Source organism: Platichthys flesus, chromosome 2 (genome assembly GCF_949316205.1).
Source record: "Platichthys flesus chromosome 2, fPlaFle2.1, whole genome shotgun sequence".
NCBI lineage: Eukaryota > Metazoa > Chordata > Actinopteri > Pleuronectiformes > Pleuronectidae > Platichthys > Platichthys flesus.
In genome coordinates this window covers 9003068-9016352 of record NC_084946.1, presented here as the reverse complement: position 1 = coordinate 9016352, position 13285 = coordinate 9003068, and the positions used below count along the sequence as shown (strand labels likewise).

General features: G+C 40.4%; 1 protein-coding gene across 1 annotated transcript; it reads right to left on the bottom strand.

Annotated features, from left to right (window-relative positions):
* Positions 1-793: 793 nt before the first annotated feature.
* tmf1 (TATA element modulatory factor 1) lies at positions 794-11324 on the bottom strand. The gene is made up of 17 exons (XM_062397030.1): positions 10703-11324; positions 8872-10259; positions 7917-8020; positions 7538-7664; positions 7250-7355; positions 6724-6866; positions 5951-6117; positions 5358-5514; positions 4775-4867; positions 4523-4679; positions 4194-4386; positions 2599-2668; positions 2423-2515; positions 2179-2301; positions 1913-2071; positions 1564-1689; positions 794-1461 (listed from the first exon to the last, which is right to left on the bottom strand). Exons 1-17 carry the CDS (start codon positions 10836-10838, stop codon positions 1321-1323), a joined length of 3483 nt encoding a protein of 1160 aa, XP_062253014.1. The 5' UTR covers positions 10839-11324; the 3' UTR covers positions 794-1320.
* Positions 11325-13285: the final 1961 nt, after the last annotated feature.

The following is a 13285-nucleotide window of genomic DNA, read 5'->3' as shown; positions in this document are numbered from 1 at the left end:
ATGACCACTTTATAATAAATGTTTAATTTAGAAACCAAGCTGGAGCAGGAACATGAGACAAAACCTTAAGAAATGTAAAAATACACCATTAAAAAGTTCAACGTCTGAATCAATCTGATCCAAACGTGATCAATCAAAATGTCTGTCTGAGTTACACCCTGTTCCTCACTATTTTAGAATGATAAGACGTTATATAGTTCATGTCTCATATATAGTTGTCATTAAATACCTCCATCAGTCTTCTCCTTAGCCTTTGTCTCTATTTATAGGTTATGAATACCGTCCATTTCAATTTTTTTTATTTCAACTGTGTTGTATTGTTTGTGTTGTTTTAACGCGTTTTTTCCACTACTGGCTCCATCCACTTTTCTTGACTGGGATGGCCCACCTTATATTCTGTTGTTTGTTTACATTTTATTTTGACATTACTCGTGACCTGAGTAGTGATTTAAAATGAAAAAATAAAATGTTCTCCTTATCCACAAAGTGTTGGTTGTCTGATGTGTTGTCAACACGTCTTGCCAATCATCATCTGAAATGTTTGTGGTTAACTCTGATTCCCACTTTTCTTTTAACTAAATACAAAATGTAAATTTGAATGAAATTGTATTAATCACACTTCACAATGACTATGGGTGTGATTACAAATATTGGTATAGCTTTAGCAATTATATGGACTTCTTCATTAAGTGGAAATGTAATTATCTTGTGCGTATCATTAGGTGTGAATATGATGGGAAAAAAACTTTTAATGTGTGATTTAACACAAATCAAATAAAGAACGACAGTTACATTTCACAGCCCAAATAAATGTTTATTCATTTACATATTTATATAATTTAAAATACACTTTCCAAGTTTTCAATCAGACTACTCACAGGTCTAAACCACGTTTTGTGATTTGTAAGGAGTTGAGAATAAAAACATGTTTCTCTGTACAAATCTTAATACACTTCTTAAACCCCTCGGATTATCCCTCGAGAAATAAACAAGGATGGTTTTGTGTAGTGCAAATATAACATTGCCAGCTCCTACAGCTATAAAGTGTCTATACAATACAATGTCAACGGTTCAATCATGATCTTTATGTCTAAAGCAAAGTTTATTTTAGCTCCCTCCGATTTCAAATGGACACCTGAATCATAAACTCGAGCTATCCTTCATACTGATTCTGTAATAATGCAATGATGTTATGAAAAATCCCAACACCCCACTTAAATATGATCATTAATTAAAATAAAATAAGAGATAAAGTTAAATTTTTTCTTTTAACAAAGATTAAAGTTAAAATCTCAGAAGTCCCAGTACGGTAAAAACTGTTTATTTCTGGTTCTTCAGCAGTTCATCAATCTGGATCTTGTACATGTTCTTCACATCTTCAAGGTCCAGTCTCAGCTCCTCAGCCTCTTCAGCCTTTTCTCCGTACATCTGCAGGATGGTGTTGTGCCTCTGCTCCAGTTCCTGAAATGCACAGCCAGACAAGTTATGAGAAAGGACCTTTTGTTTGTTTAGGATTCACTTTTTCTTATCTCTGGGAATATTCTCAAGATTTACAGTGCCCACCTTGAGATGAACTTTCAACTTGGGGATCTCTATCACCTTCTCCTCCATCTCGTCATTTAGATTGGTGAGTCGAACCAGCTCTTCTGACATCACAGAGCGACTCCTCTCCAGACCAGAGATTTCAAGCTTCAACAGAAGAAGGGAAGAAAGAAGGCTTGTAAAAAACTAGTGACGGCTTTTGTGTGCAGGAGATGGCGTTAACAAAATGCATTTTTTAAATGATATCAAATCGTTTTGTACATTTATTGAGCCACCCATTTTATAGACAGGTGGTAGAGCCATAGATGAACCATTAAATTAGAACATTAAGTTCTAAGTAACTTTATGCCGATTTTTTCTGAATTGCTACCTGTAGCTGAGCGATCTCTCCTTCTCTCAGTTTGAGCTGAGACTGGAGGTTCTCCATGATGCTGGAGCCTCCTGACAGCCTGGCGGCCTCATACAGGTTGGTTCCGCTCATGGACACAGACATGGCCATGGTGCTTAATGAGTAGTCTGAAGGGTCATCCTGTGTGAGAATACAACAAAGTATAAAACCAATCAAGCAACACGATTCCAAGTATGTGGAAAATGGTCTTCATTTCTGGAGTTTAAAGTTTCTCCCCCAGTATGTACCTGGGAAAGAAGAGACGTGTGCAGAAATGTAGTGTCCGCCGCACTGATGGAGCTGGAGCGGGACAGGGAGGGTGTAGAGGATGCAGGGGGCTCTCCGACAGAGAGGGTCATAGCCTTCCGCTCCTGAATGGAAATAATTGTACAACCGATCAAGAGAAAAACTAAAACAAATATGTGGTTTAAAGGGAAAATGCTTGTTAAAGCAAGAGATTTGATGATAATAATGTCAAAAATCCTCCTGAACCTTTTCCTTGAGCGACTCTTGAGCCAAGTAGCATTTCTTCTTCTCTTGCTCCACCTTCATCTTCTCCATTTCTAGCTGATTGGCCAGCAGCAGCTGGTAGAAGAAGGAAAAATGTGTATGTGAAGAAGACGTCTCATAGACATAGACAACAGTTGTAGGAGAAAGCATGATGGTACCTTTTCCTTCTTGGTCTCTTCCAGCATCCGACTGTGTTCTCCTCTCAGATTTTCCAATTCAACATGCTCCCTTCGTTGACAAAACAAGCAAGAAGTCACTACAAGCAATCAACAGTATTTAAGACTGAACTGATGGAATATGTCTCTGGTGGGTTTATTGTCAAATAAAAGTTATAACAGCATGAGATAAACAGACATTTCTGTTTATCTCATGCATTTATAACTTTTATTATAACAGCATGAGGTTGTGCAATATTTTTTACCTAAGACAGAAGATTTGTTTATTTTCAGATAAATGGTAACATTTTGGAAACAGTAAGGGTTTCATCATATACACTGTGCAAGCAACACAGAGCCACAAAACACAGACAGTAACTGACCACAAGCATTTCCTGATAAATAGTTATAAACAGTAGATAAAGCAGAAATCACTGTGCCGTTATGGCTTAGTAAAATGTCATCTACATTTGAGACACAAGACAATTAAAAGAAGACCATAGAAACAAAACTTGAGAAAAACACATCAAGTGATCAATTAAATACCACACCATAAAATAGCCAACCTATGTTAATGGATTTACTCAGCTTTTAAACAGATCCTATTATGAGAGTTGCCTGATTAACATGCTTTAATCTTTGATTTTGAAACATTAACCATAACACTATACGAACAGGACAAAACCCCCGGGCATTGGCGTTGAGCTTATGGCTCCTGTCCGGTGTGTCGCACCACAACACCCAGCACTTTAACCACTCTGGTCTGATTTAAATTCCCCGTCAGGGAATTCTGCTATTTATAGATTCTCTGAAGCAGTTTGAAAAAAACAGTTTAATAGCCACGATGATGCTCTCACTCCTTTATACATCGTATACTATGACTGCAAAGCATTTAGGCTCCTGGCAACACAATTACATTGGTAATATTTAGATCTACACGTGTAACTATATATAGATTTACATACACATGAAACTCAACCCATCTATCCCACACTAGGGCTGCACGATACATAGAAAATATATCCTCATTGTGGACAAATCTTGCTCCGCCTCCTCCCGACTAAATTCTACTGTGGAAACTTTTAGGGATCAATTCCATCACTATGAGTGGTTGATTATATAAAAGAATTGTGTAGCATATTTATGTATATCCCAGAACTTTAAATTACTTAAATCTTTGTTCAGAGAGCGCACATTCATCAGCCGTCCCGTGCAGAACCCAGGGCAGATAGTAGAGACTCAGAGAGGAGCAGTAAATTACAGACAGAGCGGTCTACATGTATGAAAAGACCAAAAATTAACAATGTAAGTGGACTTAGTGGAGCTTTGCATGGCTTCCTGCGTGCCTTCTCTGCAGGCTGTGGAGCTCAATATTACTTGTGATTAATAACCACTTTAATTAACACAATAACCATGTAGCCAGGGAGTGTTTGCAGTTATTAATCACAAGTCATATCATCATCACAATATTCAACAAGGTTATTGCATGTTTGCCTAATGTCCTGCAGCCCTATCCCACACCCTTCTGCCACAAACAGAACCAGTTGACCAGCTCATGTACGTACATCATCACTCTATGTAAAGTTGTAATCTATTACCTGCTGCTGTCATCCTCCAGTTTCTCTCTCTTGTTCTTCTCAGCATCAAGTTGTGCCAGGAAGCGGGCTTTCTCCTGGCGGAGCAAAGAATTCTGGGAATCCAGAGAGGCCAGCTGGGACTTGATGGACAACAGTTCCTCCGTTGCTGAACGCTCCTTCTCCACAGCAACAGCCAGCTGTGTCTGAGCATCGGCTGTTAAAGTAAAGAGATACAGTTTTTACCCACTTTGCACAATACAGTATTTTGGTTGACTCTTTTATATTACATTATTACAGGGTACAAACCCAGAACAAGAATTTTACAATATAGATAAACTCCAGTCTTTTACCAAGTCTATCAGAAATGTTCTTCTCCAGTTTTTCCCAAGATACTGTTTGTCCGCCCAATGAGGCCTGTAGGTTCTCAATCTGTCGTAGAAGGGGCCGTGTTGCCGAGGTAACACTCTGACTGAGCTCCTGGTTCCTTCTCTCACCCTCCTGGAGCCTCTGTGGAAGGTGACATGAAAAAAATAGATAGGCGTGCCCCTGCCCTGACACAATTACCCTGCATGCCTGGCGACCTTCTATCAGGCATATGTTACCTGTTGAAGCTCACTGATCTCCTCCCTCAAATAATCTTCTTTCCTTGCCTGCTGCTGCTCCGCCCTTTGCAGAGCCAGCCTCAGGTCAGCCACCTGTGCACAACATTAAAAAGAGTAGATGAAGAAATGTACTTGGCAGTTAGGAAATGACTGTCTGTAAATATGTAGATTAAAGAAAGTGTGAGAAAAATGTCATAACATAATGCTATGTTTACATTTCTGTCCAATGTACCTCCAACAAAATGATCATAATATTCTTTAAAGAAATAGTTATTACTGTCCATCTCTGGTTATAGTTGTGTGAATGTAAGCAGAGGAAATTAAACAGTGAGTCCACTGAAGAATTAATTAACGGTTGCCTGTTGCTTTAAAAGCTCCAGCACCACCTCAAAAAATCTGTTTAAAATTAAAGCTGCACAACTGACTCATATTTGGGGATAAAGATTTGGGGAGTATAAACCACAGCACACTGTACATGTTGCAATACTTATTCGGTATGAGCTGGGTCCCTCACAGAGCAGCAATCCAATAAGTCTGATAATCCTTCGACTGATAAGATTCTACTGCTTGAGCATGTTATTACCTGGTTGGCCAGGGCCTCCTGTTGCATCCTGGACTCATCCTGGGCTTTCTCAAGAACCAGACTCAGCTGCTCCTTCGCCTGCGTGTCCCTGCTCAGAGCTGCTACTTCATCCTTGCTGGCTCTGCTGGCAATCGTCTTGTGGAGTTCTGCAAGCTCCCTGACAACAGATGATGAAGAAGATCATTAACATCGTGACCCCTTTTACAGGGTAGTCAGAGAGTAGAAGTAGAAGAGGGATTTTATATATTTTTATTTGTTGCTTTGGCTCTGTACTCCAGCTCAAAGGATATGAAATGAAACAGTGATTCGGTATTATTATTATTAAATATATCAAATGTAAATGGCTACAGTTCCTACACTGTTCATCAAATGTAGATGTAACCCCCTCCCATAAAATACAGGTGAAAGTAAACACTTAAACTTTAGTTTCATTGCTTCACTTCAAATCAAATAAAGCTTGTGTGCACAAAGTATACAGAATATCGCTTTCCAAATAACATGTTGTGTACTCTGTTAACATTGACACTAAAGTAATACAGTAATTTACAGTAATACAGAGTATTTTTTTAATGGCAGGGCATGGCAGTGTTTACTTGTAAGAGTTGTCCAGAGCAGCCTGTACGCTGCGGTTTTTTTCCTGCAGCTCATCAGAGTCTGACTGCAGCCTGCTCAGCTCCCTCTCCTGCCGCTCCACCACAGAATTCAGCTTCTTGATGTTTTCCCTGTGCTGTTTCTCCAGCTCCTCCTTCCCTTCTAGAACCTACACACATTACAAAAATGGGCAGAACTGTGGTCAAATATTATACTAACCCATTATCTCATCATGACATCAGTAACCAGGGAGCAACAGCTGAGTCAACAAAGCATGTAGTACACAATTTCATAGGATGAAAGGTAAAGAGAAACCAGAGATAAACAAATAATAAAAGCACCGATACACCACAGTGAAATGCCCTTCGTTCTTCAGCTTTCTTGAACTATAAATAGGACATTGCAAGAGAACAAGGTGTGTACATTGCAAACTATGTACTGCCAGGAGATATATAGTTGTTGACTTAAGGCTTGATACACTATCTGAACCAAAAATGACATGATCAAGCTGACTACAGTCATCATTGTGTTAGAAGAACAGGTTTAACATGTTATTGCTGCAAGTGCTGTAGGCAATAACTTTGTTCTAGAGGTATTAGGGCTTCAGTTCACAAACAATATCTTTCAGTCTTGTGTGTGATGCTTTTGGCTCATTATTTTCAAAGAGGGTAGCATAAGAAACACCTTTAAAAACAAGTTGAACAATGGATCAACTCCTCCTCAAAGACAATTCAGTCTGAATGTGACCGTTTGAGAAACTAGACTGAATTCGGACCTGCTGGAGCTGCCTGAGCTCTTCCTCCTGCTCCTTGATTTTCCTCTGGTGCTTGATGGTCTTTGCGTCGCTCTCCTTCTCCTTCACACGCAGCTTCTTGATTATGTTACTGTGTTGCAGCTGCTGCTTGGATAACTTTTCACCTAAAAGTGGAACAAATAAATACTTAGGAAAACACAAAAGTAAATACCCATCACATCTGAGCATTATTTTAGGATATTTCAAACGGGAAAGTATTTTTAGGGTATAAAGTCACCAGTAAGGTAAAGTGCCACACAGTTTTCTTTAAATCAACCATTTATAGCAGAAATAGATAGTAACACAACAATATTGATGGATGCAGCAGCCCTAGAATTCTTCATTTGCTACATGACCCAAGATGGATACCATAAAAGCAGCAGCAAGACCTGATCAACAGCTGGCTTTACGTGGCATGTTTTGTTGACTGTGCAGTCCGTTTTGGGTAGACAGGTAGTGAGTTGGTGAGGGAGGTAAATAATTGGTTTAATCTTTAAACGTGTCTTACCCTCTTCCAGCAGACCTCTGATCTGCTCCTCCTTCTCCCTGATAATCTCCATTGTGTCACCGGAGTTCAGCCTCGTAGAAAGCTCTTCTCGCAAGCCCTTTATCTCCTGAAGCACAGAAAAGAATCTTTGATACAGAAACTTTGGACACTTTTTGAGTCTCAAAAGAGATACATGCAGGTTAGTTGTAAAATATATATATTTTAAAAGATTACATAACAATTATTGTGAGGGGGAAAATAATTAGTGGGAGAAGGAGAAAGTTGTGTCTGATCTTGAGTATGAGTTACCTTCTTGGCTATATCTCTCTCTTTGCAGGCCAGCTGAGCCTTCCTATCAGCATCTGCGATGCGCTGGGTGAACTCATCCTTTAGAGACTGCACAGTGGAGCTTTCCTCTTTGAGGCGTATCACTTCACTGGGAGACGAACAGACTCATTAGTGAAAGAGCTCATTGTTGAAAAAAAGTAAATTATGAATTATTTTCAAACAGATCACTTAATATCTCAGCATTATTTCTCAACTGTAGGTTTAATGAATACTTGAATAAATAAAGGTTAAAAAAAAAAAAATTACAATTTAAAGCTTTCCAGATGCTTTGCTGTGTGTCTTTCAGAAATGCCTTATCAACATTATTCAGGTGTGAACCAGATGTGTGTCTTATACTGACTCTTTGAGATTGTCACAGTCCTCCTCCAGCCTGGCCTTGTCTTTGCTTACTGCCAGCAGTTGAGACTCTCTCTTCTCAAGGCGACCTGACAGCTCATCAATGACCTAAAACATGTCAGCAACATTTTTGGATGTTTTACAACAGCAGTCAAATGCCAGAAAGAAAAAAGTGTTTAAACACATTTTTAGAAATGCCCAGATTCGATAGAAAAACTAATTATTGGACATAATTATTTGGCGGAAAACAAAACTTCTATGCTGTTTTAATGTTTTTAAAATAGATAACTGTACAATAGTCCTTGAAATGTATGTTACAGTCTAATAAAGCTGTTACTTACTCTTTAGAATTCTGAGGAATTCTATGCAAATACTGAGTTTCCTGTTTCCTTTGGAATGTTGCTTCTTGATAATCATCGTTCTGGTAATTAATAATGCATAGATTTTGTATTCTTTCAGAGGGTTTTAAGGCTTTAGCATACTGCTACAAACGTGTACATACAAAACTAGTTTATAACAACTATCCTTCATATTTGTTAAAATATGAAGGATTTGTGTATTCAGCATGACCAACAGAGATATATGGACTTTGTAACCTTACATTTTGCAGAATATCATATTTAGCCAACTCTTGCCCATACAAAAACCTCTACTAAGCAAATATAGGCCAAAACAAAAAAATATATGTATAATATGTGCGTTAAACATCTTTAAAAATATTACCAACTACATATGACTTAGTGCTAAATGAAGACACCTAGATTTGCAGTTGTTCTTGAAGACGTTTCACTTCATACCCGAAAGAGTTTTTCAGTTATGAGATGAAGCTTTTTGGATGAAGTGAAATGTCTACAAGAAAATCAAGCTAGTCCAAATGCCTTACTACAGCCTTTAGAAATACCACGAGGATGACTGAGAGTCTTCACATAGTTTCTTAGTAAGTTGACGTAAGTTGTTACCTTTTGAAACTCCAATATCTGAACTGTTGAGACACTTTTCATCTCCTCTGTGATTGGTGGAGTGATCAGTTTTTCAGCGTTGGAGAAGAGCTCCGACAGTGTGACGGTTGCCTCCGATTCTTGACCCTGCTCCACTAACTCTTCAGGATGCTCACAATTCACAGGCGTTGCACTCCGTCCACTCTCCTCCATCTCATCCAGAGACTGTTCCCTCGCCGTTTCAGTGAATCCCTCCTCGTCTTCCTCCTCTCCTTCCTTGTCCACCATTCCATCTTCCTGCTTCTGACAAACAGCGGATTCCACTGTAAGAGAAGCAGGGCCTGCAGTGACAGACGCTAGTGTCCGACTGCTTGGGATGTCATCATCTGAATTGACCTCGCTGACACTCCGGCTATCCAGTGACTGCATACTGAATGAATCGATGCGTTCGAACGCGTCTGAGGAGGAGCCGCAGCTCTCTGTGAGTTTGGGGTAGTCCTCCAGTCGGGGGAAATCTCCACAAGTGGAGGCAGTGAGAAGCTGGAAAGAGCCCTGCATTAAGTGAAGGGCAGCCTTCCCCTCAGCCGTTTCTTGTCTGGAGCTGGCTGAGCTCTCACTCAACACACTCTCGTGATCGAGCACTTCAATATCACTGGTGGTAGAGGTTCCGGAGGAAAAAGCACTTACTGGAGGGGATGGGGTATCGTTTTGACGGTCCTCAACCTTTGAGTCTTTATGCTCCACGAGTATTTCCTTAGCGGATGGAGGGGGCGAAGAATCAGTGGGTGTAGAGCTTTTCAGTTCGGAAATGGCAGCAGAAGGTTCAGAGGAGTCAATGGTATCCTCCTCAACATGGTGTTCTGATGGCAGCTGTGCCTGCTCTGTTTCTGGATCTAGGGAAACTGTTGAACCAATATTTGGTTTTACACCACTCGTTTTGCAGTCAGGGTTACACGGAAGATCACTGGAAGAGGAAACAGGAGAAACTGGCTGCAGGAGGATGGTGTCTGCTTGAGGTGATTCTGGTGAAGAGTCAGACTCAAACTCAAACGACTGGCTTTCATAAACTGTTTGAACCTCATCACTCTCATCAGTGGATGCTGACTTCTGACTCTCAAAGTCTTTCTGGATCCCAGCCTCTTTCTTTTTCTTTCCCCTCACCCGAGGACGCCTTTGGGACTTAGCAGGAGCGACAGACACAACCTGGGTCTGGGTGGCATCTTGTTCATCGACAGCTAACATAAAGGCACTGAAAAAGTTTTCTGATTCATCCACAACTGTGCGGGTGACAGGCGTAGTGATGGCATCAGAGGAGGGAGGCGGAGTGTCAGTCTTCTCTTCGGGGGATGCTTCCCACTGCGTCATCCCCCATCCTCCGCTTAACGACAGCTTTCCAGGCAAGTTAACATCTGGCAAAAAGAATTTCTCAATCAACATTAACATATGAGAAACAAGGGGACTGGAGGGAGCTGGTTGCTGCTGAAATCTGATTGGTCCCTGAAGTGTCCCTGTCCTTTAAATAGTCATTTTCTTATTAATAAACTTGTCACTACTAACAATAAATGTGACTATTTGTAGGGTTATTTGTAAGAACTTCTGAAGTACACAATGTGCTTGAACAAGCTAAATTATTTAAAATACATTGAAAACATATGAGGCTTGACTCAGAGCTATAGTGCTGAACAGGGAACGATTTAAACGTGCACCTTACTGAATCAGGAGGTGTGCATGCATGTTGAACATATAGGGGCCACTCTGTGTTAATTGCGGCCCCTCAATTAGAACAATCCTAGACCCCCATCTGTGTGAAGTGGAAACATTAGCGGTTACCACCATGAGCAACATTACTCACCATCATAGGGCATCACAGTCATGTCCCCCCATTGGTCCTCTTCTTTAATGTCCAGAACACGGTCGATGGACTTCTGAGCTGTGGTTAACGCCTGTTTGGCGAAGCTGGACAGGTGAGATGCGTTGAACCAGCTCATGTTGATATTAAGCTAGCTACCAACCAGCAAGTTCACAAATGGTTACGCTGACGTAACAGGGATTTTGGCGTCGCGAAGCAAAACACGGTCACTTCACCCGCATTTATTTTCTCGACAACGTCACTATCAACTGGCTACAATGATCTTTGGCAATGTCGAATTCCTTCGGTAGCGTATACGGGTGTTGCCAGCTAGCGACCACCGAGCGAGTTAGCAACGCTGTAAGTTAGCCGACGCATATCGCTGGTGCACAGGGACAACATCAATCCGAGACACAGCTCGCAGGATAAGCGTTTCTCTCTCAAAAACGCATAATGTCCACCTGTGGTGTACACGCAGGGTTATGTCCAACTCCACATGATGAGATCTACCTCTACCACCAAAGCAGAAGCGTCCCCATGCTAAATCCAAGCCGTTTCCCGACTAAGTCGCTCGGCAGCCACCGTTTGTTTTGGTCGCTCTCTGCTTGTAGCACAGTTAGCATTAGCATTAGCCTGCTCCCTACCTACTTCCTTTCCACGTAGCACCATGACGTCATGATCCGGGTGTGACAGGGCCTATGAAGAAGTTTTTATTTAGAAATGTCATTTATAAATAAAAAGTGGTGAAAATGTACGTATTCTGGAGGAATTTTTAATGTGCGTCGCAAATTGGCTCAAGGGTGCCCCCCGAGACCCACGGAACGTGTTCACATTGACCGATCTTCACAAAAATCGATACATAGGTGTATAGTGAAAAGTATTTGTACCAGGGCTAACATCAGATCAACTTCAAATTGAGATGAGTGTCATCACAACAAGAAGGAGATACAGACTTATTAAAGATAGATTTTTCGTCACACGCTGTGACCGTTAAAGGAGCTCACTTCCAGATCACGTGCTTCAATGGGAAAGTTGCGCAGTGCGTGAAGTCGTAATAAATGAAGTGATCGCAAATTCAATCACAGAGTCCTATTGGCAGACTGAAAGCTGGCATTGTCTGCCAGCCTTGGTTGGTGAATAAACTAGTACAGTAGCAACATTTTAACAGTGAAATGCACACTTGGTAAAGGTAATCTGTAAAAACTAGGTATAACCATATCAAAAATAGAAATAAACAAAGTAATGACAGTTACATTTTAGCTGACAATGTTGAACATGCCTTAAAAGTAGACCTTGTCCGAGGGTGATGCACATTATATACTACTATTCCACGATATTTGAAAGTGCAGGAATCCAGAAAAACAACATTTTAGTTTATTTAGTCAAAACATTTTATTAAATATATTACCTCTAATCAAATTGGAAACAATCAGTGATTGGTGTTTTGAGCCTATTTGTTTCACAGGTATGGAGCAAGAGCCAGAGGCTCTTAATCTCAATCTCAGAATCCTCAAATTTTTAAAGGGCATTTGTATTCAACTGCCTCATTATTAGAATTACGTGGTTTTCGGTAACTTTGCATGTTGCATCATTAAGGATTTAATCTATATTAAATTTGATCTTAATTCAGATCAAATTGAATATACATATATTACTGGAGTCTCCTAACTAAAAAAAAAGTCTGAATTAATGCAGACTCATCTCAAAGTCAAGGATTAATTCAGATAACAATTAAGCTTTAGATACCAAGACTATTAGTGTAATCTTGGTCAATTCAGTTGTCTATTTTTTAAAGCTACATAAAAGAGAGAAAAGTAAATTATGAGAAATAATTCATTGTTTGAACAAGTTCCCTTGCGCATCAAGCATCACGTAAGGTCACTAAATGTATTCAAATTTCTAGTCCATCAGGGGAAGATCTGATGGACCTTCATTGATTCTGCCATTATCTTCAGTAGAGCTTATGGGCAAGGATATCAATGGTCAGTTCTTCGATTACCTTGGGGGGCATAGGGGGTGTTTCTTGTCTACCTCTTGTTTGATCTTGCAGAACAGTCCGGAGGAAGAATGCAGTCTACGCGAGACAACACTCAAATCTTATTCTATCGATCTTGGTACTCTTGAATGAAGACGGTTCTACAGATGAGATGAAGAGGAGAGGAGACAGTGGGCCCCCCCCCCCCCACAGGTTGAGAAGGACTTTGATACCACATTATGAGTTAGAACTTCCGCCATCAGGTTAGTATTCTCAACACACTCACAGAAATACTTACCTCTGCCTAATCTGTTGTAAACATCAAAAATATAGGGCCCTTCAACCCTATGGAAGGATATCTCTGCATCTAGTGATAGAAGAGCAGTATCCAGAGATCCCCTCTGGTTATGGAACACATTAAGTGCTCTTCAAACATTGATGAATCCCTGTCTTCCCTGAATAAAGCCATTCTGATCTGTTCCTATTATATGGGGAAACAAGCCCTCCAATCTCCTAGCTAGAACCTTACGGAGTGTTTTTAGATTGGACACATATTTTCACACTTAGTTTTCGGCTTTCCTGGTTTAGGAAGTAATGTAATCCATGCACAC

Excerpts from the sequence above, each read along its gene's own strand:
- tmf1 (XM_062397030.1), bottom strand. The coding sequence starts at position 10,838 with ATGAGCTGGTTCAACGCATCTCACCTGTCCAGCTTCGCCAAACAGGCG. Across the intron at positions 8,021-8,871 it reads AGATATTGGAGTTTCAAAAG|GTCATTGATGAGCTGTCAGG; the intron begins GTAACAACTTAC and ends GACATGTTTTAG. Across the intron at positions 5,515-5,950 it reads GCTCTGGACAACTCTTACAA|GGAGCTTGCAGAACTCCACA; the intron begins GTAAACACTGCC and ends ATCTGTTGTCAG.